This window comes from Portunus trituberculatus, chromosome 28 (assembly GCF_017591435.1).
Source record: "Portunus trituberculatus isolate SZX2019 chromosome 28, ASM1759143v1, whole genome shotgun sequence".
NCBI lineage: Eukaryota > Metazoa > Arthropoda > Malacostraca > Decapoda > Portunidae > Portunus > Portunus trituberculatus.
Genome location: NC_059282.1, coordinates 9,654,688 through 9,679,195, shown reverse-complemented (window position 1 = coordinate 9,679,195; position 24,508 = coordinate 9,654,688). Strand labels below are relative to the sequence as shown.

At 40.7% G+C, this 24,508-nt stretch overlaps 1 protein-coding gene across 2 annotated transcripts; it reads left to right on the top strand.

The window, feature by feature from the left end:
- Positions 1–5,625: 5,625 nt before the first annotated feature.
- On the top strand, positions 5,626–24,459 carry LOC123510271 (purine nucleoside phosphorylase-like). 2 transcript variants are annotated; one of them, XM_045265256.1, is made up of 9 exons: positions 5,626–5,864; positions 9,021–9,071; positions 17,886–17,966; positions 18,392–18,486; positions 18,727–18,905; positions 20,947–21,078; positions 21,910–22,164; positions 22,593–22,697; positions 23,126–24,459. In XM_045265256.1, exons 1-9 carry the CDS (start codon positions 5,755–5,757, stop codon positions 23,270–23,272), a joined length of 1,155 nt encoding a protein of 384 aa, XP_045121191.1. In that variant the 5' UTR covers positions 5,626–5,754; the 3' UTR covers positions 23,273–24,459. The 2 variants fall into 2 exon arrangements, with proteins under 2 accessions (XP_045121191.1, XP_045121192.1); XM_045265257.1 differs by lacking the exon at positions 9,021–9,071.
- The last annotated feature ends 49 nt before the right edge of the window (positions 24,460–24,508 follow it).

The window sequence follows — 24,508 nt, the reverse complement described above, 5'->3', positions numbered from 1 at the left end:
CGCCTGGTGTTTTAACTCCTTGTTGTTATTGCTGCTGCTGCTGCTGTTGCTGGTGCTGCTGAGGTGCAAATTTGTGGCTGAGGTGTAGATTGTCACACCGAGTTTTCTATCTGGTCTTGTCTGTCTCGGCAAGTGTTGGATTTGAAGAGGCATTTTGAGCATTGTGAGTATGGAATAGTTGAATGAGTGGATGGATGCGGGATGGATTGTGGATGCTGAGTCTTTCTCTGGCGCTGTCTGCCAGCGACTGGATTGGAAGTAGTTTTGGGCATAGCTTGTGTGGAATGGTGAATGTGTGTATGTGTTGATTGTCTTGCTTTCTTATTGGTAATGGATTTTATTTATTTTTTCCATATGGAATGGTGTATGGGTGTGTGTGTTGTCTGAATTGGTTCTTGAGGCTGCTTGGTGCTGAGAGGTGATGTTGGCAATAGACTAATAGTACACAGGTCATTACAAGGGGATTTTAAGCAATATTATTTTACACTAGGCTGATCAATAAATTCGTGGTCTTCAAGGAAATACGGATGGTGTGGGTAACGTAGGCTGAACAGAGAGAGAGAGAGAGACAGACAGACAGACAAGCCCCTAAGTTACTAGTAAAAAAAAAAAAAAATGTACTTGCAGCCAGTCCGCCACCGCCAGACAGGCTAAGTCACGCACGTCTCTGCCTGATTATAATAAGTCCTCACGTTGTCTGCCCATGAATATTGTGAGAGTGGGAAGTTTACTGTAGTAGTAATCACCTTAGCGTTCCTCGTGCAGGTGTTTAGTAATGCGGACTGAGCAAAAATGTAAAAGTGGACGGTTACATAACACGGGAATTGTGAATGTGCTTGCTAGTTTGCATTATAACCTACTGGTAGTGGATTACTAGTAGTACTAGTAAATGTTGAAAGTGCTTGCAGGAGTAGACCAATATTCATTAGCGAGTTCCAGTAACTGCAAATTAAGGTAAACTAAACGTACGATGAACACAATATACAATCAGGAAGTCAACATCCAACGACTAAACAAAGAAGTAATAAGCTTAACATTCCTCGTGCAGGTGGCTTTTGTAACGCGGGTGAGAGGGATTAAGGAAAATGTGGAAGGCTTCAGACACAACAATTACTGAATGCGGAGCTGATAAGGGTTCGTTTACACTACAAGCAGAGCAGAGCGGAGCAGAGCAGCGCGGATAGGGTGTTCACATATAAGCAGAGCAGGGCGACCTGCACAAGAATCAGTCACTATGGAGGATTTCGTTTGTGCATTCCTATTGCTCAACAGCAAAAAACAGAAACGGAAACACTGGGTCCATCCCATCAACGTAAGGAGAGATCGGTATGGAGAATATCACCATCTCTTCCACGAACTGAGGAGAGATGAATCGCGATTTCACGCAAGAGGATGTCACGGATATTTCAATTTTGGAAGTCTGGGTGAGCTTTTTGCCACAGAGCAGGTCGGACAGGCAACAGCCCGATAAACTCCTCGGTGTTTATCTGGAAGGATGATGAAAAATGTAACGATTCACAAAGGAACATGAATTTCGTTGTTTAAAAGCCATGTCTCATGGTTATGTGGGTCATTGATGATTGTGTATAGGATGAGATTATAACCAAATTAGCTTTTATCATCATACGGCTGATATATATCATTAAATTGTACCTGAACTATGCGCAATCTGATAAGTTTTTGTAATTTTGGCCTCAGCAATAAAAACTCACCTTTGTTGATAGCTTCTTGGCCATGCTCATCAAAGGGTGGAGCCGCGGAGGACCGCTAGCAGCGAGCAGCAAGAAATACCTCCAAATTTCCCGAGCATGCCGCTCTGCTCTGCTCCGCGCTGCTCCGCTCCGCTTGCAGTGTGAACTGAACACTGAACAGCCAAGCTTTTCTACATTCAAAACTATGTAAACATTAATGTCGCTACTAACCGCTCTGCTCTGCTCTGCTATGCTCTGTGGTGTGAACACACCCTAATGCTTGCGGTGTCTATTAGGAGTGACTCATGATGCTCTAAAGCCATTTCCAGTATGTTACATAGCTAGGTTAATAACTTAAAGAACTGGAGGAGTATAGGTACACGAAAAATTTATACAACAAATAAATCATCATATAGCCTCCGTGTAACATCTACGATTAAAAGGACCTACTGAAAAGGAGCGAAAACATTGCCTTTTAAACAAACATATGAGATCATCGTACGCGGAACCTTCCATTAAGTATTGCACAAGCAGGAAGCAAGCGATTGAGAACTGAGTGTATATGTCATTTAAGAGGGAAGTGGGAAATGCAGCCACTAATCATTGTTTATTAAGAGGTAATGAAGTATTGTATATGTATGGTGTGTATGATGACTTGGAAACGAGAAGTGACCTTGCATAATATACCATTGTTTAAGTTACAATTTGTTGTCAGTTGCCTTACCAGAGAGAGAGAGAGAGAGAGAGAGATAGAGAGAGAGAGAGCATTAACACCAGGCAGGCCGCAGACTGATAAACTTGAGTGACGGCCCGACGGCAAAGCCAAGGCCATGACAAAGCCCCCAAGAAGCCTCTCCTGACGGAATCCTGAGCCCTTAAGAAACGTGGCTGCCTGAAGGTCACGGTTCTCGGCACGAGGAGCGTCTAGCGAGGACATACATGAAGGGACAAGCACGCCTGGAGGGAAAGGTAGGCAGGGACGTGGCTGGAGAGGGGAGGGAACGGATATGTAGGTTGGTAGAGTGGCGTGCGGGGGAGGGAGTTTCTGACCGATGTTTCCGTCACACTTGTTTCCACCTTTATGCACCAGGTGTTGTATGATTCTGTTGCTTTTCATGGCAGTTTATTCATCCATGTAAGAGTTGTACTATGCAAGGCCAACAAAAACCGAGGAAAAGGCCCTAAAAAGAAAGACAAACGAAGTGTCTTATATCTCGCTTCGAAATCATACGAAGGGAAACAGAAGTAGGCAGGGAGTTCCCAGGAGTTTGCTATTTGTTCTTTTTTTTTTTTTTTTTTTTTTTGTGTATACCATGTGGGCTTTTCACGGGAATTTATGGGCTAAAGGGGATACTTTTTGGGGTACCCCCTATCTCAAAGCCCACCCGTGCGCTTGGAAGACCACTTGGACCCCATGCATGGTTCCACTGTTAACACGGCGTACGTACGTTTGGAGAAGCGTGTTTCTTAGGTTGGTTAAACTTTGATCAATATGTGGAGTTTGTAATACCAGCCGTGCAATGATAAGTTTCACAGAGAGAGAGAGAGAGAGAGAGAGCGGGAAGAAAGGCCACTATATAGGTCGTGATGCACCCTAGCCCCTCAATGGTCTAGCTTACATAAAAGAAGTACTGCAGTGAGAGTTGCACCATCACTCCATGACATCAAAGCACAGAACAGTAACACATGACAGTGAATGCCGCACGGAATCTCCACTGTGTTCTATGAAGACACGCGTAGCCAAGTCAGGGAAGCACTTATGTTAACAAACCATTTTCCCGAAAGATTCTCTATATAATTGAAGTTACACGTGTTTTAAGGGAGTTTTGACGGTTCTAGAGCTAGATTAGCAACGGTTCTACATTATTAGCAGGAGAAACAGTCTTGAGAACACAGCTGTCGTCTTTAATAATTCCCAGAGAGAGAGAGAGAGAGAGAGAGAGAGAGACGTATTTTTCTTTACTTTTTATGCCCTTGTTATGATGAGCTCTCCACGATTGCTTTTTTTTTTTTTTTAAGAGAGAGAGAGAGAGAGAGAGAGAGAGAGAGATGCCCATTAGCTAATAATTAAGTCTCCCCTAAGTTCCTAACTCAAAACAATTTTCGCCAGTCAACAATCTTTCCTTAACTGACAAACATCATACAAGTCAAATCTTCACTACATAATAATATTTATATTTGACACACTTCTGCGCTGTACCTCCACGCATGTATTGTAGAATAGTATGTCATTCAAATTATACCTACAGAATTAATTGCACGGTTTTAAGGGTGTTTTTAATGGCTGATTAACAACATTTCAACTTTATTACCTGGAGAAACACCTGAGAAGACAAATTATCATCTCTGTGACGTAGGTTGGATCGAGAAGCCATCGTGAATGAACACAGTTCAGAAGATCCCTGCCAAAATTTCACAAAATTGGTCATCAATAATTTAATAACTTCTATACTATTCCTGTTTAGATTTTGAAGAGGGAAACTATGCCATATTGTGATGTTATATATAGATAGCTTGAATTAACCTCCCGATATAAGGTAGAATAACGTAATTTTTGATTTAGCTAAGCAGAAGATGAGAAGAATGAAGGCCATAGCAATGCTTGAATAGCCTCACAACACTGGGGGAAAGATTAAATAGTATTATATATGCTGGGTAATGTGTGTGTGTGTGGGGAGGAGGAAGGAGGGGAGGTGTGAACTTTGAGAGACGAGAGGACACAGTGAAGGTTCTCTCTCTCTCTCTCTCTCTCTCTCTCTCTCTCACACACACACACCATTAATTACTTCCACCACTTCCATCACTTCCACTCCACTCTTCCTTCCCCGGCCTTCTCTCTACAAACGCTGTCATCCTCGCCCTTGTTCTATTTCTCTTCCCGTTCAGGTCTTTCTTAAAACAAGTTCAGATATCCACAGGGTTTATACACAGCCAAGTGACTCCTGGCTTCCTGGTTAAGAAGAAGCCATTGTCTATTGTTTCCTTTTTTATTTTTTTACTGGCTATTTCTCTTATCCTTTTCGTTTTATTTTTTGTTTATGTACGCTGTTTAATTCTTGTTTTCTGTTTCGTTATAGTGAGTTATGTGAGTTACTGCAGTAATTAAGATTTTCCGGATGTGTTTTCCAGCTGTCATCTTTGGTGGCGGTCATGGCCACGCCCTTGAGGAAGCCGTCAGTAGCAGGCGTACGTTCGTTTGGAGACGCGAGTGTCATCTAAGGCAAATTAATCTCTAAATTAGTTTCTGGGTATTTTCGTGGCCTGCCTAAGAGTAGAGTGACGAAAAGACTCCTATAGGCCTACACAAGTCCTAATACGATCCGTGGAAAAGAAAATATGAAACACGAGGGAAGAAATGATAAGATGTAGAGAAGGATAGGAAGAGAAGTTAAGAACGAAGGCAATAACAAAATAAGGGAAGGATGAAAGACTCGTACTGTCCAACCCTATAATGCTCTCATTGCGACACACACACACACACACACACACACACACACTAATGATGATACCAATAATGATGATGCGAGAAAGAATGAGATACAGCTAAACGAAGTGGAAGGAGAGAAGACACGGGAAAGCCTACCAAGGAAAACTAGAATAATTGTACTATGCAATAGCAGTAGAAAAACGAGATAAGAACAAACATTCGAACATGCGAAGATAAAGAAAGCACAACAAATAAAGGTATGAACCAAGGACAACCAGAAGAAACTGTACTACAACTGTACTGTACTACAACCCCGCTAAACAGAACGGGAAGAAGCTAGACAAACACAGCAAAAAGACTAAATTAAATCAAGGAAAACCAGAAATGCAACTAGAAATCATGAACCCAACAATCTTAGCCATAGGAATGCATATTTGGCAACATGGAAGAAGAAAAAAGGACGATTTGGTGACCGAGTCCAGTGAAGCGCTCCGCACACACACACACACGTGGAGGCGGCAACTTTCAGGCGGACGGCTCACACACTCCCAGACTCCCTATCGTCTCTCGGTCACTCAGTACCTCATCCGCACTACACTGAGAAGGTTGAGACTGCTACTACCTCTCTATTTCACCATGAGCTCGCTGGTAAACAACCTCATAGTTCCTGGCCACGATAAGGACGTTGCCAACACGAACGGGACTGTTATTCAAGTGGCTGCTAGAGATGGAGAAAATGGAAGCAGGTAAGTAATATTCATTTGCTTCATTTTGTTTTTTGTATAGTGTTATCTTATGCGGGAATTTCTCTCTCTCTCTCTCTCTCTCTCTCTCTCTCTCTCTCTCTCTCTCTCTCTCTCTCTCATTTACTCAGTTTTCATGTTTATATAAGTTTTTTTTTTATTAATGTGATGTGATTAATGCTACCAGGTGAAATTATAATGTTTTGATGTTGAATGAGTGTTACTGGATAGTATTAGTTGTAATTCAATGCACTGGTGTCATATTACATAGTTTGCGTGTTAGTTCATAGCTTTCTTAGTGTACATAAAATTGATATACTAGATTAGAGGGTTAAAAAAAGTCAATACTAGCGTGAAATAATGGTAAGTTAGTTTTTATTATGCTCTATTTACTATTTGATATTTTCATTTTTAGTATGTAATGCACGAGTGTATATATTTAATGTATGAATTATGCAATTATATATTTTTAATGACATGAAGAATGTTAGTTAACGTGTGTATATATATATATATATATATATATATATATATATATATATATATATATATATATATATTCTACGTATGAAATGAAGTGTTGAGTGTGCCATTATCCGTAACATGCAGTTGTATCACAAATTCTATCTTGACAAACAAAAAGTCTTGATCAGCTTAGTTAAACAGATCAAAATTTCATATGAGCTGTGCAATGCTGAGTGTGTTTCTGCGTGTTACTTCTGTGCACGCAACTCCTGTGTGGCTTATTGAACACACACATACTTGAATTATATGAATGACAGACCGACGATGATGCACTACGTCTCTCGACAACCTTCAACCATTTCTTCCCCCCTGTACACGCATTTCCCTCGCTATTGGGACTGTATTATCAAAGATTTCAAACTTTCCACCTCTTACACCCATGACTGCTATACACCCATGACTGCTAAGTTTTTATTTTTTGTAGAGAGTTATTCGAGTATAGTTAAAAAGATTCTGAAGCTTTAATAGGTTATAGTGGGAGTTACTGAGGTTTTCAGGGGTGTTTCACAGTTCTAGCAATAGTTTAACAAGAATTCTGTAGCTGTGAGAGGTCCTAGTAGGAGTTATTGAGATTTTCAGGAGTGCTTCAAAGTTCTAGCAATAGTTTAACATGAATTGTGCAGTTGAGAGGTTTTAGTTGGGGTCATTGGGGGTTTTCAGGTGTGTTTCATAGTTCTAGTAATAGTTTAACAAGAACTGTGCAGTTGTGAGAGGTTCGAGTTGAAGTCATTGGGGCTTTCAGGGATGTTTCATGGTTCTAGTGCATTTTCAATAAGTTCTAGCGGACATTTGACTCAATCCAGCTAAAATAAACTAATAGGATAACACGGAAACACCCAAATCACGAAAAGACGCAATAGGCTACATTTCATACACACACCACGTAAAATGACACTTGACACGCACTTGAATCTAGATTATGTACGTGATGCGATTCATGTGTGCTGACAAGACCCTCTTTCATAATTAGTGAGGTCCCTGCATTCCGACTAACGCAAGGGTCACGTAAGTCATCTCTGCATTAAGAAATGCTGGCCATCCCTTCCTTGCGTCACACACTCGGGGAAAAATGTATATATATATATATATATATATATATATATATATATATATATATATATATATATATATATATATATTTGAGGGCAGTGTGTAGGATGACCGTTCTCATTACGGAAGGAGGAAAGAAAGAATGCGCTGTGGTGATGAAATATATAATGCGCTGTAGATTACGGAAGGAGGAAAGAAAGAATGCGCTGTGGTGATGAAATATATAATGCGCTGTAGAAAGACGGAGTGGAGAAAAACTACGTTGTGAATTATAGTGAATATGAGAAATTGTATAGCCTGTCAATGTAGCTTTAGCTCCCCTTCAATAGTGGGACACATTTTTACTTTGAAATTTGTGTACGATTAGACCATTTTATTCACATTAGGAAGAGTCTATGGAGGTCAGAAGATTAATGGCCACAGCCTTCACTATTTTATTCCTCACATAAGTTTCTGAAGCTGTAGTAAACAGAATGAGTATGGAAGCGCGTCACGGTACTTGAAGGGGTTAAGAGAAATTAGAGAAGGCACATGCTTGGAAAGGAGGTAAGAAAGTTAGCGTTGTGAATTGTGCTGAAACTGAAAGCATTATTGATTAGCTATATTTGTGATGAGTTTACTGCATTCGTAGATAAATTGTGAATGATTATGAAGATGGTGATATGATAAGAGTGATGAATGATGATAAAGCAGAGAGGAAGAGGCAGAGGATGTAATGGATTCTCGTTAACGTGTTTTATTTTATTTTATTTTTTATTTTTTAATTAATGTGTTTATTAGTATCATGAATGGTGGTTTATTTGAATAATGTTCATTTTGATGTGTTTGAAGAAATGTTTCGATACTTGTTATGAAGATTGACTAACGAAAGGAATATTCAAACGTGGATTGTCAGTCACTTATACAGGAAATGATTCACCAAATAACTTGATCCAATAACGACGCTTTGTTTCAGATTTATTTATTTATTTGTTTGTTTATTTATTTATATATTTTTTTGTGGGGCTACGCATCACCTAACCTAACTTATGAAACTATTAACTACTGACTTCGATAACGAACCAACTTTCGAGCACACTAAACCAAATCTGCCAACGACTCACCCACCAACTTACTTACACAACATAACCTAACCTAGCCTAGTGACTTATGACTGCCTCTCACACTACTAAACCTAACCAACCAATCTGAACCAAAGGACTGGCCATTGACTTCCCGCGCTCTCCGTTTTAAGGTAAAGAAAACGAAGGAAAGAAAACAGCTTGCCTCAGTTAATTGAACCCCAAGAGTTACATCATTGCTTCAGCTGCATATATTGCTTTTCTCTGCTTAAATATTAACGAGACACGCTTAGAGTCTCGCCCAGTCCAGCCTTGACATGTGGACCGAGATGGAGTGAGGCGGTTTCACAATCAGATGGGAGAGAAATGTTTTAAAAAAAAAGGAAGATAAAATGTAAGAGATGAGAGCTGAGATGCTAGGCTATCATGTGTTGTTCGCTGTGTTGTCCCGGTATCTGACCTTCATGATTCTCTCTCTCTCTCTCTCTCTCTCTCTCTCTCTCTCTCTCTCTCTCTGCTGAAGGAAGAACCTTGTTGGCTGCAGGATGAAGTGGGCAGCGAATTCAAACGGCAGGTACTGTACGCATCCCTACTACTACTACTACTACTACTACTACTACTACTACTACTAATAAATGTTTTATTGTTTTAATGCATCTGCTAACCGCCAGATTTAAGTGTTGATGCTGATGATATGCTACTACTACTACTACTACTACTACTACTACTACTACTACTACTACTACTACTACTACTACTACTACTACTACTACTACTAACACGCACTGGCTAACTGAATTGCTGCTTGTGTGAACCGTTATACTGTTAAGACTAATATTATCCTGTTTTTATTCTTATTTGTTTTTGTATTTATCAATGTACTTATCTGGACACGTTACGGGCAGTGGTATTTTTTTTAACCGTATGGTCAGTGATTATCATTTTGTTTTTCTTTAAGGTTCAGTGGAGTGTATGAGTGGATTTGAACTCCCTTTAGTACTGGGACGCATTTTTACCATGAGTTTTGGGTATGATTACTCGACATTTCAGCGGTGGACAAACGGTGTTTTTTGCAGATATCTCTTAAACGAATCGTTGGATGAGTATGATATTTCAACACACTACCTTGAACATCCATTCGTAATTTATGGTTAACATACCACAGTGCTATATGTGTTATGTAAGGAGTTTACTCATGTTGACGCATTCGAATGAAAGTGTGGCCCCTCCACACACACACCCTAACCACTACTACGTCTCCCCCTTCTTGGAAGTTCTCGCCCTCTTTATCCCTCCTCTCATCTCCCTAGCTCCTCGCCTCCCTCACTCCTGTGTCCCTCCCTACTTCTCCCACCACTGTATTTATACATTATAATGTTCTGTAAGTGTGTATGTATATATATGATTATTAACAAGTATGGTACAATTTCATGAAGGCAAGAAGTGGTTCACGTTGATAATTACTGTACAACAGCACGTTTACGTGTAGTATATAGAAGAGCCATGTTTGCAGTCGTTATGGTCAACCATGTGAACATGATGTGCTGGAATTACGTGTGACCTGGACCTTCTACTGTTAGGAAAAGTTGATACTCTTATTGCGTACTGTCTACCTATTGATCATAAAAAGTGGTCCAGTTTATATATAATATTATTTTGTTGTTAGATACGTTGCTTATTATCCAGCTATACGGCCATTAACAGCGGAATTAGCTATTGCTTTCACGGTCGTTTGACCCACTCTGGTTTTCATGTCCACATATACCAGCAATTGTATTAAATAATATTATTAATGTATGATATGTATGTAACTATTATACCTATACGTATGTAATTACAATAGGGAAAAAATCAAAGGTGGAAGGCTGATGGTGTGAATAGGGGGTGAAGAGGAAGCGGGAAGAGGGTCATGCGATACTGGGGTAGAGAAGGAGTGGTCTTGGGGTTCTTCAGGGTGGTGGTGGTGGTGGAGGGGTTAGACGAGTACCCCACACTCGTCCGATTCTGTATAACACCTTTGATATGATGACTGGAATAGGCGTAATATCACTCAGTAAACTCCTCACATAACACATATAGCACTGTGGTATGTTAACCATAAATTACGAACGGATGTTCAAGGTAGTGTGTTGAAATATCATACTCATCCAACGATTCGTTTAGGAGATATCTGCAAAAAACACCGTTTGTCCACCGCTGAAATATATAGTAGATGATTTTATTTACATTAGGAAGGGTCTATGGAGGTTAGAAGATTAATGGCCACAGTTTTCACTATTTTAACCCCAACAAAAGTTCTGAAGCTGTAGAAGATCACTAAATAGTAAGCAGAACGATTATGAAAATGTGTTATGGTACTGAAGGGGTTGAGAGTGATTTTATGGTTCCACTAAGAGTTTAACAATAATTCTTTGTGTGGTGGAAACACTGGAATAATTTTGCGTGTGTTCTTTCGTTATTGTATTGAAGATTTAACAAAAAAATATATAATTGTGTAACGAAGAAGAAAAATTGCAGTGAAGGTTTTTAGGAATGTTTTTGTGGTTTTAGCGATAGTTTAACAAGGATTTTGCAGTAAGGATAGGCTAGAACACTAGGAGAGCCTAACTGAATCTCTTGTGTTTTGACGAAAGCCTTGACCAAGCTTTCAAGGATACGCGGTCAGCTTGGGAGATGAGAAAACTTATGATCTCTTGTGTAAGATAAAAGCCGTGTGGTAACCCGCGTAGGAATGTTTGAAGTATTTACTGCCACACCTGTATCGAAATTGGGATGCGAGTGATGCGGTTTTTGTTTTATTTATTTATTTATTTTTTAGTTACACAAGTGTCTTATTTTACATACTGCTATTATTTTTTTGCTTCATCTAACAATTTTTTTTCTCTTTTGTTTGTTTACTTGTTTTGTTTATCCATGTGTATTTCCACGTTCAGTTTAGTTCTGCTCATGTGAGAGGAGGAAACGTAAAGCGATAATGCTGGAGTGCTGATAGAATATGGCCTTGAATCTTTCTCTTTGGATTCTGAACCTCTATGGGGCCTCACCTCCAGTACTTTCAAAAGATTCTATATACAGTTGAAGTTGCACGGGTTTATAAGAGTGTTATTACGGTCATGGTGGCAGATTAATAATATTTCTACATTACTGATAGGAGAAACTATCTTGAGAACACAGCTGATCGTCTCTGTAGCCTTTCAAAATAGTCATGGTGACTCGGTGAGAGCAAAACGTTTTAGAATATAGGCCTCTCTCTCTCTCTCTCTCTCTCTCTCTCTCTCTCTCTCTCTCTCTCTCTCTCTCTCTCTCTCTCTCATGGGTTGCCTTGCTGGTCCCTTTTTCCTGGAGTGCGAGCCTTGAACAGTTAGTCAGGGGAAGGAAGAATACTCAATGTAGCACACATCATACACGAGACGAGACTGTGCAGTTGTTGGCAGTCCGTGTAATGACAGCAGCTAGAGATGAAATAGTGATACAAGTGTCGGGGTTACGAGATCATGTGTTGAGAGGCAATTCGCACCTCCGAAAGTAATGGGTGGAATCTTTATATACCACAGTAATGGATAAGGATGAAGAAAAAGGATATGTTTTGCAATTTCTACATAGTTTAAATATTAGAGGTGGCTGTAGAGTAAGTGAAGGTACCTGAATAAAGAAAGAGACGTACCAGATAAGTGAAAGGGTTTAATTAAGAGCAGGAAGGCCTTGAGTGGTGTTTCTGGAAGTTGGAGGTCTAGGAAGTATTGCTTGTGTTGATGTGCGAGTGATTCTGACAATGCGAATGTGACAGCTGGCTATTTTGGCACAGTGAAGTTTAAAGCTAGAAATTCCTGCGTGGTAGTGGCGAGATACTGAAAGCTGGAAGTATGAAAAGTAATGATGAATGTTTTAGCAGTCTGATTTAAGAACTAGAGATCTGTAGCATTGTTGAACTGACCCGTACGTATTAGTAAACGCTGTTCTCTCACCACTACTGTTTAAAAAGGTCACAATAAGGAGAGGAAATGATACTATAGCCTGGAGTGGTTGAGAGTCTGAGCATAATACGGGTTTAAACTGTAGAGGATAGGGAAGGGAAGCTGTCCCTGGACGCATGTGTTTGTTGAGTAGCAATGTAACTGATACGGGGAAGGGTAGGTATCTCTATCGTTTATACAGACTAGTGATGCAGCTGAGAGTTGATAGAAATGTCTGTCTCTGAACTAGTTTACGTGGGTAGCGATGTGGCTGGTACAGGATTTACAAGCGGGTGGTTATCCTCGGACGGATCACTATCGGCCACACCGCTAGCCTTGAACCTTCCTACTCTGTGCGAATGCGTGTGGAGTAGTGTGGTATGCGGAGAGAGAGAGAGAGAGAGAGAGAGAGAGAGAGAGAGAGAGAGAGAGAGAGAGAGAGAGAGAGAGAGAGAGGCAGACGAAATTGTTTTAGGAAATTAAACGTTTTCCACCGAAAGATGATGAAATTATGAAAACAGGAAAGAGAACGTTGTATAGATGTGGCACTACTACTACTACTACTACTACTACTACACTCACTGGGCAGGAAGGTAAGGCGATAAGGTTGAGGTGAACGCGGAAACACGGCACCAGTTACCTCATTGAGGGGTGCTGGTGAGGCTCCATCGCAGGTGAAGGTCATATAAGTAACTGGGGCCGAGGGTTTGCAGTGTTGCCATGTCTTGTTGCGTCTGCTTGGCTGGCTGGCTGGGTGGGTGGATGCATGTCTGCTTGAGAGAGAGAGAGAGAGAGAGAGAGAGAGAGAGAGCGCACTTGACCAAAAGAATCCTAAGAAACTTCATATTTGCAACATAGAAGCGGTTCTACATTACCATTATTAACTAAACGACTTACGACACGACAGTTGTGTGGCCAAGCAAAACTTACCCTCAGCTCATGCACTGGTTGCCTTTTAACATCATAATACAGTAATATGGAACATTTCTGCGTTGTACCTTTACTGTTTCAAAATGTTTTTAGTATAGTTGAAATAATTTGGGTTCTTAAGGGTGTTTTTAATAGTTTTACTGATATATTGATAAGATTTCTATACTACTAACCTTTTCAGTACTGGGACGCATTTCTACCTTGAGATTTGTGTACGATTAGACAATTTTGTTGGCATAAGGAAGGGTTTATGGAAATCAAAAGATTACTGGCCACAGTCTTCACGCTATTTGAAGTTGTGTAAAATCAAATAGTAAGCAGAATGAATATGGAAACGCGTTATAGTACTGAAGGGGTTGACATGAGAAACACCCTTGAGAACCTGGCTAATCATGTCGGTCGACCGACCGGCTTTGAAAATAGTCGTAGTGAGAGAAGATAGCGATTCTGAATACCGGCCTCACGAACACGATCCTTGTCATGAACAGCTGACGCAAACGGATCCCTTTATCTACTCTTTAGTTGTGGGACGGAATTTAGTAATCAGAGTAATAATGTGATTGAGAAAGGCCACGTAACATCAGAAACAGCGAGAGTGAAGAGGCACGAGTAAAGGTAGAGTATCTGATAGTCTAGTGTTTTTTTTTTTTCCAATAATAAAATGCATATGAATTTCAACCTTACACATTAGTTGTCTTGTATTATTTCGTACTCTGACCCTACTGCGCAGCAGAGAGAGAGAGAGAGAGAGAGAGAGAGAGAGAGAGAGAACATGACATAGCTCAACAAGTTCACGTGGCTGTAGGTATCTGGTAACACTGCAGACTGTCTCGTGAACTTTTTATTGTGTATTTTTGCCTCTGCCGTCTCGTTTGCTTCAATGCCTGCATCATTGCTTCTGATGGATAGTCAGCTAAGTTTGACAGCATGAGACAGGGCCTGCAAGTTGAAAATAACATAAAAACTACGTCTCTTCATGCATCCCAAGGTTAGCGGGTATCTTTAATAGATGCCCGAGCCTTGCACAGACCCACCCACGTCTCGACCAATGGCGTTGTGGCGTTGTGAAGCTTCTGTCCGTTAATTGGGCGGCGGGTGGGGGCGTCCATCGGTCCGTTGTCCCAGGGCCTCTTGTTGTGTTGGGTTATCTGGTTTGACGTAGATGATGTAACTAAGGCTATATGCTGATACAGTGGTGTTACATGTCAGCCACGTGTGTATGGAGAAATATATGTGTGATATTAGCACACTGTAAGAATAGATTAATATATGTGGGAGTGATATGCGTGTTTATAATGATGTTTATTGATGCTAATGATGACATTATGATAATAGTATATTTTAAGATAGTTGAGAGAGAGAGAGAGAGAGAGAGAGAGAGAGAGAGAGAGAGTAAAAAAAATCCAGACAGTATGAATATGACCACGAAAACAAAAACCTCTCTCTCTCTCTCTCTCTCTCTCTCTCTCTCTCTCTCTCTGTTACATATGTTCAGACTTTCAGATGTTTATTCGTTTAACTCGTTTTTGCAGGATTTACTGTGCTGAATTTGGTTTCTTCCAGTGTGTGTGTGTGTGTGTGTGTGTGTGTGTGTGTGTGTGTGTGTGTGTGTGTATGTTGAATGTAGTGCAAGTGTTGAAACATACCTCTTCTAATGGTTTATGGGTGTGTGGACGGTTTTGATAGGTATGATTGGCGAGTTAGTTATCTTGATTGTGGTTAATGGTACGGCACGTGTACAGTATATACAGTATGTACTTGAAGGCGGGTTCGTTACTGCGCCTCCTCCTCCTCCTCAGCAATCGGGGTGTATTTTTCGTCTCATTTCTTGCCGGGTGACGCCGGAGGGAGTGGTGGGTGGGGAGGAGCTTCATCTGTCCTATCCTTACCTCCTACTAAGTATGTAGTTTCTGTAGATGTAGTATAGTAAAACGAGTGACCTCGTCTTAGGTCGCAAGGCCTCCTAGGAGGTCACTCGTCTTTCCTATGTATTCCTCCTCCTCCTCCTCCTCCTCTTCCTCCTCCTCCTCCTCCTCCTCCTCCTCCTCCTCCTCCTCCTCCTCCTCCTCCTCCTCCTCCTCCTCCTCCTGCTGCTGCTGCTGCTGCTGCTACTGCTGCTACTGCTACTGCTATTGCTGCTGCTACTACTGCTGCTGCTGCTGCTGCTGCTGCTGCTGCTGCTACTGCTACTGCTACTGCTAGTACTGCTACTACTACTACTAGACGTATTCGTGTGATTTATTTCTTATTGATAGCAGAATTACAAAACCTTTCAAATCAGTACGTATTTTTTTCAGTTCTAAACGCGAATCTGAACTTATATTGAACCTTTGAACAGTGGCGGCTCGTGTATAGGCTCTGTGGAACTGCAGCGCCCACTATTTTCACTATGTTATCAATAATATTCAATATAATGATTTTTTTATTTAATTCTTTCTTTATACATGTACAATATATAATCTTTAACTTAATGTTAGTAGCCATTCCTCAGTTTTTTTTTTTTTTAAAGAATAAATAAATAAAAATGAATAAATAAAATCTTTGTATGGAATTGCGCGCATCACAGTTCCAGAGGCGCACGTGTATAATATAAAAGGCTGTCAGGGAGAGGGAGCACTGGTGACAGCAGTGCACACCCGCCTCTCGAGATGGCAAGCCAGCAGCAGCACGGCCAGATGAAGTGGTACAACTACAAGCGCAGCTTCGGTTTCATCAGCGATTCCAGTACCAAAACAGACGTTTTTGTACACTTTACCGGCCTAAAGCGATCTCTACAAAGACGTCTCCCTCACGAAGGTGATAAGGTACACTTCACCGTCTGCGAGGGACCGGAGGCCCGAGATACCGCGAGGACCGGCAACATCACCACCACCAAACCATGTGCTTTAAGCCCAAAATCACCCCTCAGGACGTGGGATATGGAAGCCAAGTTGTGTTTTATTTTTCCAGCACGATGGCTGGATGGCCTTGTAGGACCCCTACTAGAGTTGGGTCTTGAAACCCAGGCCTTTGTGTAAGTGTAAAGCACGATGGCTGGATGGGCTTGTAGGAGCCCTACTAGAGTTGGGTCTTGAAACCCAGGCCTTTGTGTAAGTGTGTGTGTTGTGTGTGTGTGTGTGATGGAAGCCAAGGTATCAGCTTGCATCTGGACGGGTAAAGTCCTGCCTGGCAGTAACGTCCGTCGCTTGCAAGCTCTTATCCCACTCCTGCTGAAGCACAACGGTCTACCCGGTATAAGGATCCCAACACAAGCGTTCGGAACCTTATACTCCTACACATCAAAACCGCCGAGAAGACACCAGCCGTCTCGCCAAGACGACGTTCAACCTTGTCGCGAAGGCCCAGCTTAAGAGGTTGCGACCGTCGGGGATGACGAGGAAGAAGAGGATGAGTTCGTCGACGTGGAAGGCAGCGACTCCGACCAGCCACTTTCGCCTGTCGAGCCTCCACCAGCAGACGAAGAAGGCTGGACAACACCAAAGAAGAAAAAGAAGAACTCTACCTCCAAAACACCCGCAGCCGAAGCTGAACCGGCTCCCCAGCCAAGCCAACAGAGTGAGACTGACCAGGACAACGCGGAGGAACTTCGCACCATCAACTACCTATTGAGAAGGAAAAACACGGGCACAGCCCAACAAAATAACCTTCTCAGATATCATAAAGAGGAAGGGATACAACAAGAACCAGCTAGACACGAAGAAGCGGACAACCAACCAGAACACAGTCCGCCAACTTGCCCGCCGCGGAGGACTCGCTACGTAGCCGTTCCTCTCCACTCCTGACAGCACCGACGCTGCAAGACCTTGCCTCTCCTGCCCACCGACTCAACGACACTGAAGAGATACTGCACCACCTCTGCTGAAGAAGAGTAGCTCACCACAACACATCATCATCATGCGCCTGTACTGGATCAATGACTTTACTCTCATACTAAAGCTACCTTCTTATCACCCACCTATTCTTCCCCTATCCCCACTTCCTCCCTCCGCCTTTTCTATCTATAATCCTGTTCCTATTCCGGGAGCACTGCCACTGTCGTTCCCGCAACCGAAGTGCCGACCTTAGCGCGCTGGTGGAAGGTGTTCTTATTTTTTACTCCGAGTGTTGCGCTTAAAAAAAAAAAAAAAGACGCTGTACCAAGGAGAAACTTATTGATCTTTTCGCACAAATTGAAATAAGAAGAATGGATTAACTTTTTGAATGAGTGCGTTGGAATGTGTCAGTTTAGATTATAGTAATTAAATAATGTTTTATTTTCTTCTTTTGGGATACTATCAACTTTTTTATTATTTATTTTTATACTTGCACATTTCCTTTTATAAAATATTAAAACAAGAGCTAATTTTTTTTGGAGCAGCATCCGTATTAATTTTAGCTACGAACTGCCACTGCCTTTGAACCTCTCCATTTCACATACTGACTGACTTCGGCTCTCTGTACAATGGGGGTTCAAGCTGAGGAAGTGGTCAGCGATTGGTAGGCTAACGATGTGTCATGTATTTCAGGGAGCGTGGTGTTCTCCGTCCTCTCGCGTCAGGAGGAGGTAGCATGTGCTTGGAACTGACCGTGACTGGTGAGGAAACACCGTAAGTATCTTGTTTTCAATAAAGTTGTTTAAAATTTGTTAAAGGGTAACCACTTTGCTGTGCTTATCTCTGTTAGTATAGCTTGAGTGTGTTCTTTGTTTCGTTAGGAAGGAAACTCCAGAATATTCTTGATTAGAGCTAATTATTTGAGTTTTACCGTTTTACATTGGGAGTGTCTTTGATGTGTTATCTTCCTATTCCTCTGACTGGAGTTCTTTGTTTTGCTAGGAGTCTAGTATTTTTTTCTTATCTGAAATTAAATGTCAGGGAGTTGCTATCTTGATTTATAGAAGAGAAGAAACACTGGTGATGTGACTCACTGGTTCATTTCATTGCCGTTGGGTGTGTGAAGCGAGTGGAAGAAGGAAGAGCCCTTTCATATTCCTTACAAGTGTTGCAGGACTTAACATGTACACGCATTATAGGTATTCGTTCGAGGTGATAGAAGAGAGCGCCCGATATCTGCTGGCCAAGACTCGACACAGGCCCAAGATTGGTGTGATCTGCGGTTCTGGTCTAGGTGAGTCTTTCGCGTTTATATTTTTTTCTTCTGTTCTGGTGGGTTTATCTTAAATAATTCATTACTATTACTACTACTACTACTACTACTACTACTACTACTACTACTACTACTACTACTACTACTACCACACCACACCAATGAAACATACATACCCTTCTCAAAACAAGCTCAGTTTAACCAACTAAACATCTTACAACAGCACTACCCCACAACATTTCTCCGTTTGCCTCTCTACAGGAGGATTGGCGGAGCAGCTTCAGGACAGCGATGAGTTTCCCTACGAGACAATTCCAAACTTCCCAGTCTCTACGGTGGTGGGTCACGCTGGCAGGATGGTCATTGGACTGATCAGCGGCATCCCTGTTCTCTGCATGCAAGGAAGGTTCCATTCTTATGAAGGCTACCCGCTGTGGAAGGTACACAAATTTAGATAAACTACTAAGCGTTTCAGAGAGTTTGAGGGCACGTTTTTTCTAGAATAACTTTGTAAGGAACACGCATATCATTATGAAATTTTGCCACAGTGTATTTGACACCCTCCCCTAATATCCCAATGTGTCATGAATCGTAAACAGTATATAATAATGGCACTTCTCCCTATAAAAACAGGAGAAAGTCACTTATCCCTCACGAAGAAACGGACTAGTGGTGAGAAATGGTGACGTAGAGAGAGAGAGAGAGAGAGAGAGAGAGAGAGAGAGAGGAGATAGGGGAATACATAGACGGGAAGGGGAGGAAGGGAGCGATATATGGGGAGGGGGATGGAAGAGAGCGAGGGTAGGAGCAGGGGGAGGGATTATGTGGGTGGAGCTTGTTACTACGTCACAGATAGTACTACGTCACCATTTCTCAACACTTGTCCGTTTCTTCGTGAGGGATAAGTGACTTTCTCCTGTTTTTATAGGGAGAAGTGCCATTATTATATACTGTTTACGATTCTTGACACATTGGGATATTAGGGAGGGTGTTAAATACACTGTGGCAAAATTTCATAATGATATGCGTGTTCCTTACAAAGTTATTCTAGAAAAACGTGCCCTCAAACTCTCTGAAACGCTTAGTAGGTAGGTAAAAAGAACCAGTTGCAGTAAATGAAGAAACAATGATTCTATCCAGCTCCGGAACTTTGAACCTTGAAACTTAGCAGACGAACGAAACAAAGCAACTTGATTATGTTTTATCTTCCACTCTCCTTATCCAGTGTGGAAGGTGTTTTACTGTTTTTTTTTTTTATGTAAGAAGGGAAAGGTGGAGTGCAACAGAGCATAAAAAAAGGCCCACTTAGAATGCTAGTCCCTGAGCACTTACATATTCACTTGATGGTTCAGTTGATTCGTTCAGTTTATCAATTTTCACCGGTGGTTTCTTCACTGTCTACTATATCATGGTTTGAAAAAAAAAAAAATTGCTCGGAAAATAGTCTTTTTAATTATATACGCTAAGGTTATCAGTGATCGTTATTATTATTTTAGTCTGGTTTTACCTCTTGAAACGTGTGTATTTAGATAGTCTGTCGTTAATTAAAGTTATGTGAAGGCACAGTAGACAAGTGTTTAGCTTGACTCGATACTCAATTCATTGATTTCAGGAAAGCAACCATGGAACTCGATAAATGCACTTACACTTAGGAGAAATAGGATTAGAAAGATTATGGGATTGAAAGGATTAAAGGATTCCAAGTTAAACGTGTGAGGAAAAAGAAAATAGATGGGATTGCGTTACTGTTAAATTTATGTGGAATAAGATTACAAAAAGATCATGCATGGGATTGGGTTAAATGTGTGAGGAATAGGATTACAAAAAGAGATCATAGGATTCAGAGGTGTGTGTCATGTGTGTTTTCCAGAATCACAGAGATAAGAACCAGGTGTTGATTGGTGTTCCCCACTGACAAGGCGTATATAGTTCCCGTTTAATCATCTTCAATACTGGAACATATTTTACCTTGAGTTATGTGTACGATTACATCATTTTATTGACATTACGAAGTGTCTGTGGAGGTCAGTAGATTAATGGCCACAGTCTTTAGTATTTTAATTCCTCACGTGAGTTTCTGAAGCTGTATAGAATCACCAAATAATACGCAAAATGAATATGGAAATGCATCATGGTACTGAAGGGGTTAACTGTCCAGGATCAAGAAAGGCGCAGTGAAGACTATTAATTTTTTAAGACTCAGACACGTGTATTTTTCTTAACACGAATATTCACCATCCTTTCTTTGGCAGCCCTTCTCATTCGCATCCTTCTTGAAAGTTCAGCTATGCATTGTTTTTATATCCCTTGTTTTTGTCGAATTATTATTTTATTTCATATCTTAACTGTTCATTCTCTCCTCCTCCTCCTCCTTGCAATAAATCAACAATGCAATCTAATCATGTCCTATCACTTTTAATTCCACACTTCTCTGTTCTCTTTTCTCACTTTAATTTCACAATGGTTTAAAATTTTTTCTAGTGCGCGATGCCAGTTCGTGTGATGAAAGTCATGGGTGTGGAACAGCTGGTGGTGACGAATGCTGCTGGTGGACTTAACCCTTCGTACAACGTGGGAGATATCATGATCATTAAGGACCACATCAATATGCAGGTATGAGAGAGAGAGAGAGAGAGAGAGAGAGAGAGAGAGAGTTCGTGACTATGCTATATGTTTCATTACTTTTCTTAAGCTGCCTTTCTTTTTGTTTTCAAGTCTATTATTTACGATTCTATTGTTTTTCCCTTTCTTAGTCTTTTTTTTTTTCACTTAATTTGTCAGGTGTTTTATAAGCGTGTCATGTGTGTGTGTGTGTGTGTGTGTGTTGGGGGGGGTCACGTGGCATTTCCTCATATTTTTAATTTGTTTCTCAATTCTAACATCATTACAAGATTCTCTCTCTCTCTCTCTCTCTCTCTCTCTCTCTCTCTCTCTGAAATGTGCCTGTATGATGTAACACACACACACACACACACACACACACTGATATTAAGAAGACTGTGGATTGCGCTCACATGCACACATCCCAGATTGACGGAATTTTTATAGCACTTGGTGAGGGAATAATGGTAAGATTATACAATTATGATATGAGTAGAGGTGTCACCAAGCGGAATTTTCCCTTTCACTTTCGGTGCTCACGATAGGAATTTGTCTGAACGTATATTGACTACTGCAGCATCCTTCCATCAGCTTGTTGATGTCATAGATCAGTATGAGTTTAGAGAGCAATATTGAAAGACGGCACCAGCAGCAAAAGGTGTCATCGAATATCTAATTAAAATTCCTGTTATGAACAAATTGCTTCATGCAAAACCCTTCACTTGACTGGCAACTCTTCTCTACACAGCATAAATGATTACAAATTTACTTCTTTCATTCATGTCAGGTTCTGAAGTACGAGTTACCGTATCAATATTCAGTCATTGCTTTATAAATCTTCAGGGCTTTGTCGGTGACTCGCCGCTACGTGGCAAGAATGATGAACGCTTTGGGCCACGTTTCCCTGCCATGAACAACGCCTATGACCGCTCCCTGAGGCGCCGCGCAGGGGAGATAGCACTGGACATGGGCCTTGGGGATGCAGTGAAGGAAGGGGTCTATGTGATGCTGGGAGGACCTACTTATGAGACTGTGGCTGAACTGAATCTACTGAGGATCCTTGGAGTGGATGCTGTGGGAATGAGCACTGTGCCTGAAGTAAGTTTGGAGATTAACCTCTTCATTACTGGGACGCATTTTTATTATTTTTTACCTTTCGTTTTGAGTGTGATTAGACGATTTTATTTACATTATGAAAGGTCTATGGAGGTCAAAAGATTAATGGTCACAATCTTCATTTTTTTAATCCCCACTTAAGTTTCTGAAGCTGTATAAAACCACCAGACAGTATGCAGAATAAATATGAAAACATGTCTTTGTACTGAAAGGATTAAGAAATTAGATTAGTATAAGGTATTGTGAGTCTTCTATCCCTCCATCTCTCTTTTTTGTCCTGTCTTAAAGATGAATGAAATAGATATTTAGAATAGTCAAAGGAAAGGAAGCTGCAAGCTAGTAAATGGACATGTAGTAGTTCCTGTATGAAATGTACGTATGTGGTGTGTATTAATTTCTTGTTCCTACAGGTGGTGGTGGCGCGGCACTGTGGCATCAGAGTGTTTGCCTTTTCCCTCATTACCAACAAGTGCATCGTTGAGTATGACACTGAAGCTAAGGCCAACCATGAAGAGGTGTGTGTGTGTGTGTGTGTGTGTTCTAATTGCTTGTATTTTTGCAGGATTAAGTCAGGTTTCACAATATTCTGCCTTTTAGAGTTGATTTGTCCTATTTTTTTGTCATATTTATCTTTGTAACTATGAATGTTCCATGCATGTACCACATTGTCTGTCAGTTCATTCCATTGACTCGTTGCTCTGACATCACATTACAAGGCATGTTCGTTTTTAGTCTTGCTATTGAATTAGACACTTAGAATTCACATCACACCTCCTTTTCTAGGTTACTGAAACCTGATAAAATACATTAATATTCATACCACACCTTTTTTCTCAGATAACTGAAGCTTGTAAAGACTCAAGCTAATACCACATCTTCCTTCTTCCCAAATCACTGAAGCATATAAAAAGGTACTCAGATTCATACACTTTCTTCTTTCCAGGTCATTGAAGCTGCCAACAGGAGGAAGAAAGACCTGCAGAATCTTGCCAGTCGAGTTATTGAGGTGATGGCAGAGGAGGGGCACAATGAGTCCACCTCTGCCTCTAATGCCACTAAGACTGATGCTGCTGCTGCTGCTAGTGTTTGAGTAGGCAAGACATCCAGGCTCTTCCTTATGGTTTAGTTTCAGAAGCAGGAAGTCTCTTTCTCTTTTTCTTTTTTGTATTTTCTTTAGTATTATCTTGTATCTCTCTCTCTCTCTCTCTCATACACAGAAAAACCATGGTATAAGTATTATATTGATAGATATTTTACTCATGATGGTGTTACATATGTAGAACTCTTGAGGTAGAAGCACAACAATTGTTTAGTGATCCTTTATAACAGAATCTTTGTAAATTTGTACTAACGTTCATTGAATACACAAGTATTGTAGTTTTGATTTTGAAGTTAATTTTCTGTCTGATAAGTGCTGTAGTAGTAGTAGTAGTAGTAGTAGTAGTAATTTTGATCTAATGAACTATCTCATTCATTCATTATAAATATTTTATCAGAAAGATGGTTGGTATATAGTATTAATAGTAGTTATCATCTTGTCATAATCTACCTATAAACAACCTGTTATATATGAATTATATTTTCTTTATTATTGTCACTGATGCTGTAATGATGATGATGATGATGATGATGATGATCTGTTAGGCCAATTTCTGCTACCTTTCCTACCATCTACTTCTCCCATCTCTGGCTACTTGAAGAGATTGAGGTTTGATATGGTGTAATTGAATGATGAGGATGATGAAGCATTGGTTAGATGAAGTCTTCTTTTCTCCTGTCCACCTTTGCCTTTGGATAACACTTGAAAGGATTATGGCTTGATTATAATATGGTGTTCCCTTCCTTATTCTCAATGGAAAGTTTTATAAAATACTTGGCTGTGGACTGAATGATTAACTTGCATCCTTCCTTACCAGTTCCCCACTTAATGGTTTGGATACATGGGCATTTCACTCCCAGCTAGTCACTAGCATCTACTCTCAGGAAGGTGTGTGTTGCTGGCAAGTTTACCACCTGATGTTCTGACATTTGGTACAGATCATTCCATTAGTGATGTGCATTTTCTTGAATGTTAGTGTAATTGTTCCATCCTAAAGGGACCAAAAACTGAGTGAATAAATGGTTTGTTTCCTAATGTTAAGCTGTGTTATTTAATGTCATGTGGCATTAATGTTTGTGTTACTGACAATGTATACACTGCCCTGTGCCTGGCAACACTGAAGGCACTTTTATACCAAGCAGTTTGTATGTTCAAAATAATGAAAATTTTTATTAGCACTTCTCTTGTATATTTGCCTGATGGTCTTAGCAGTCACCTAACTACCTT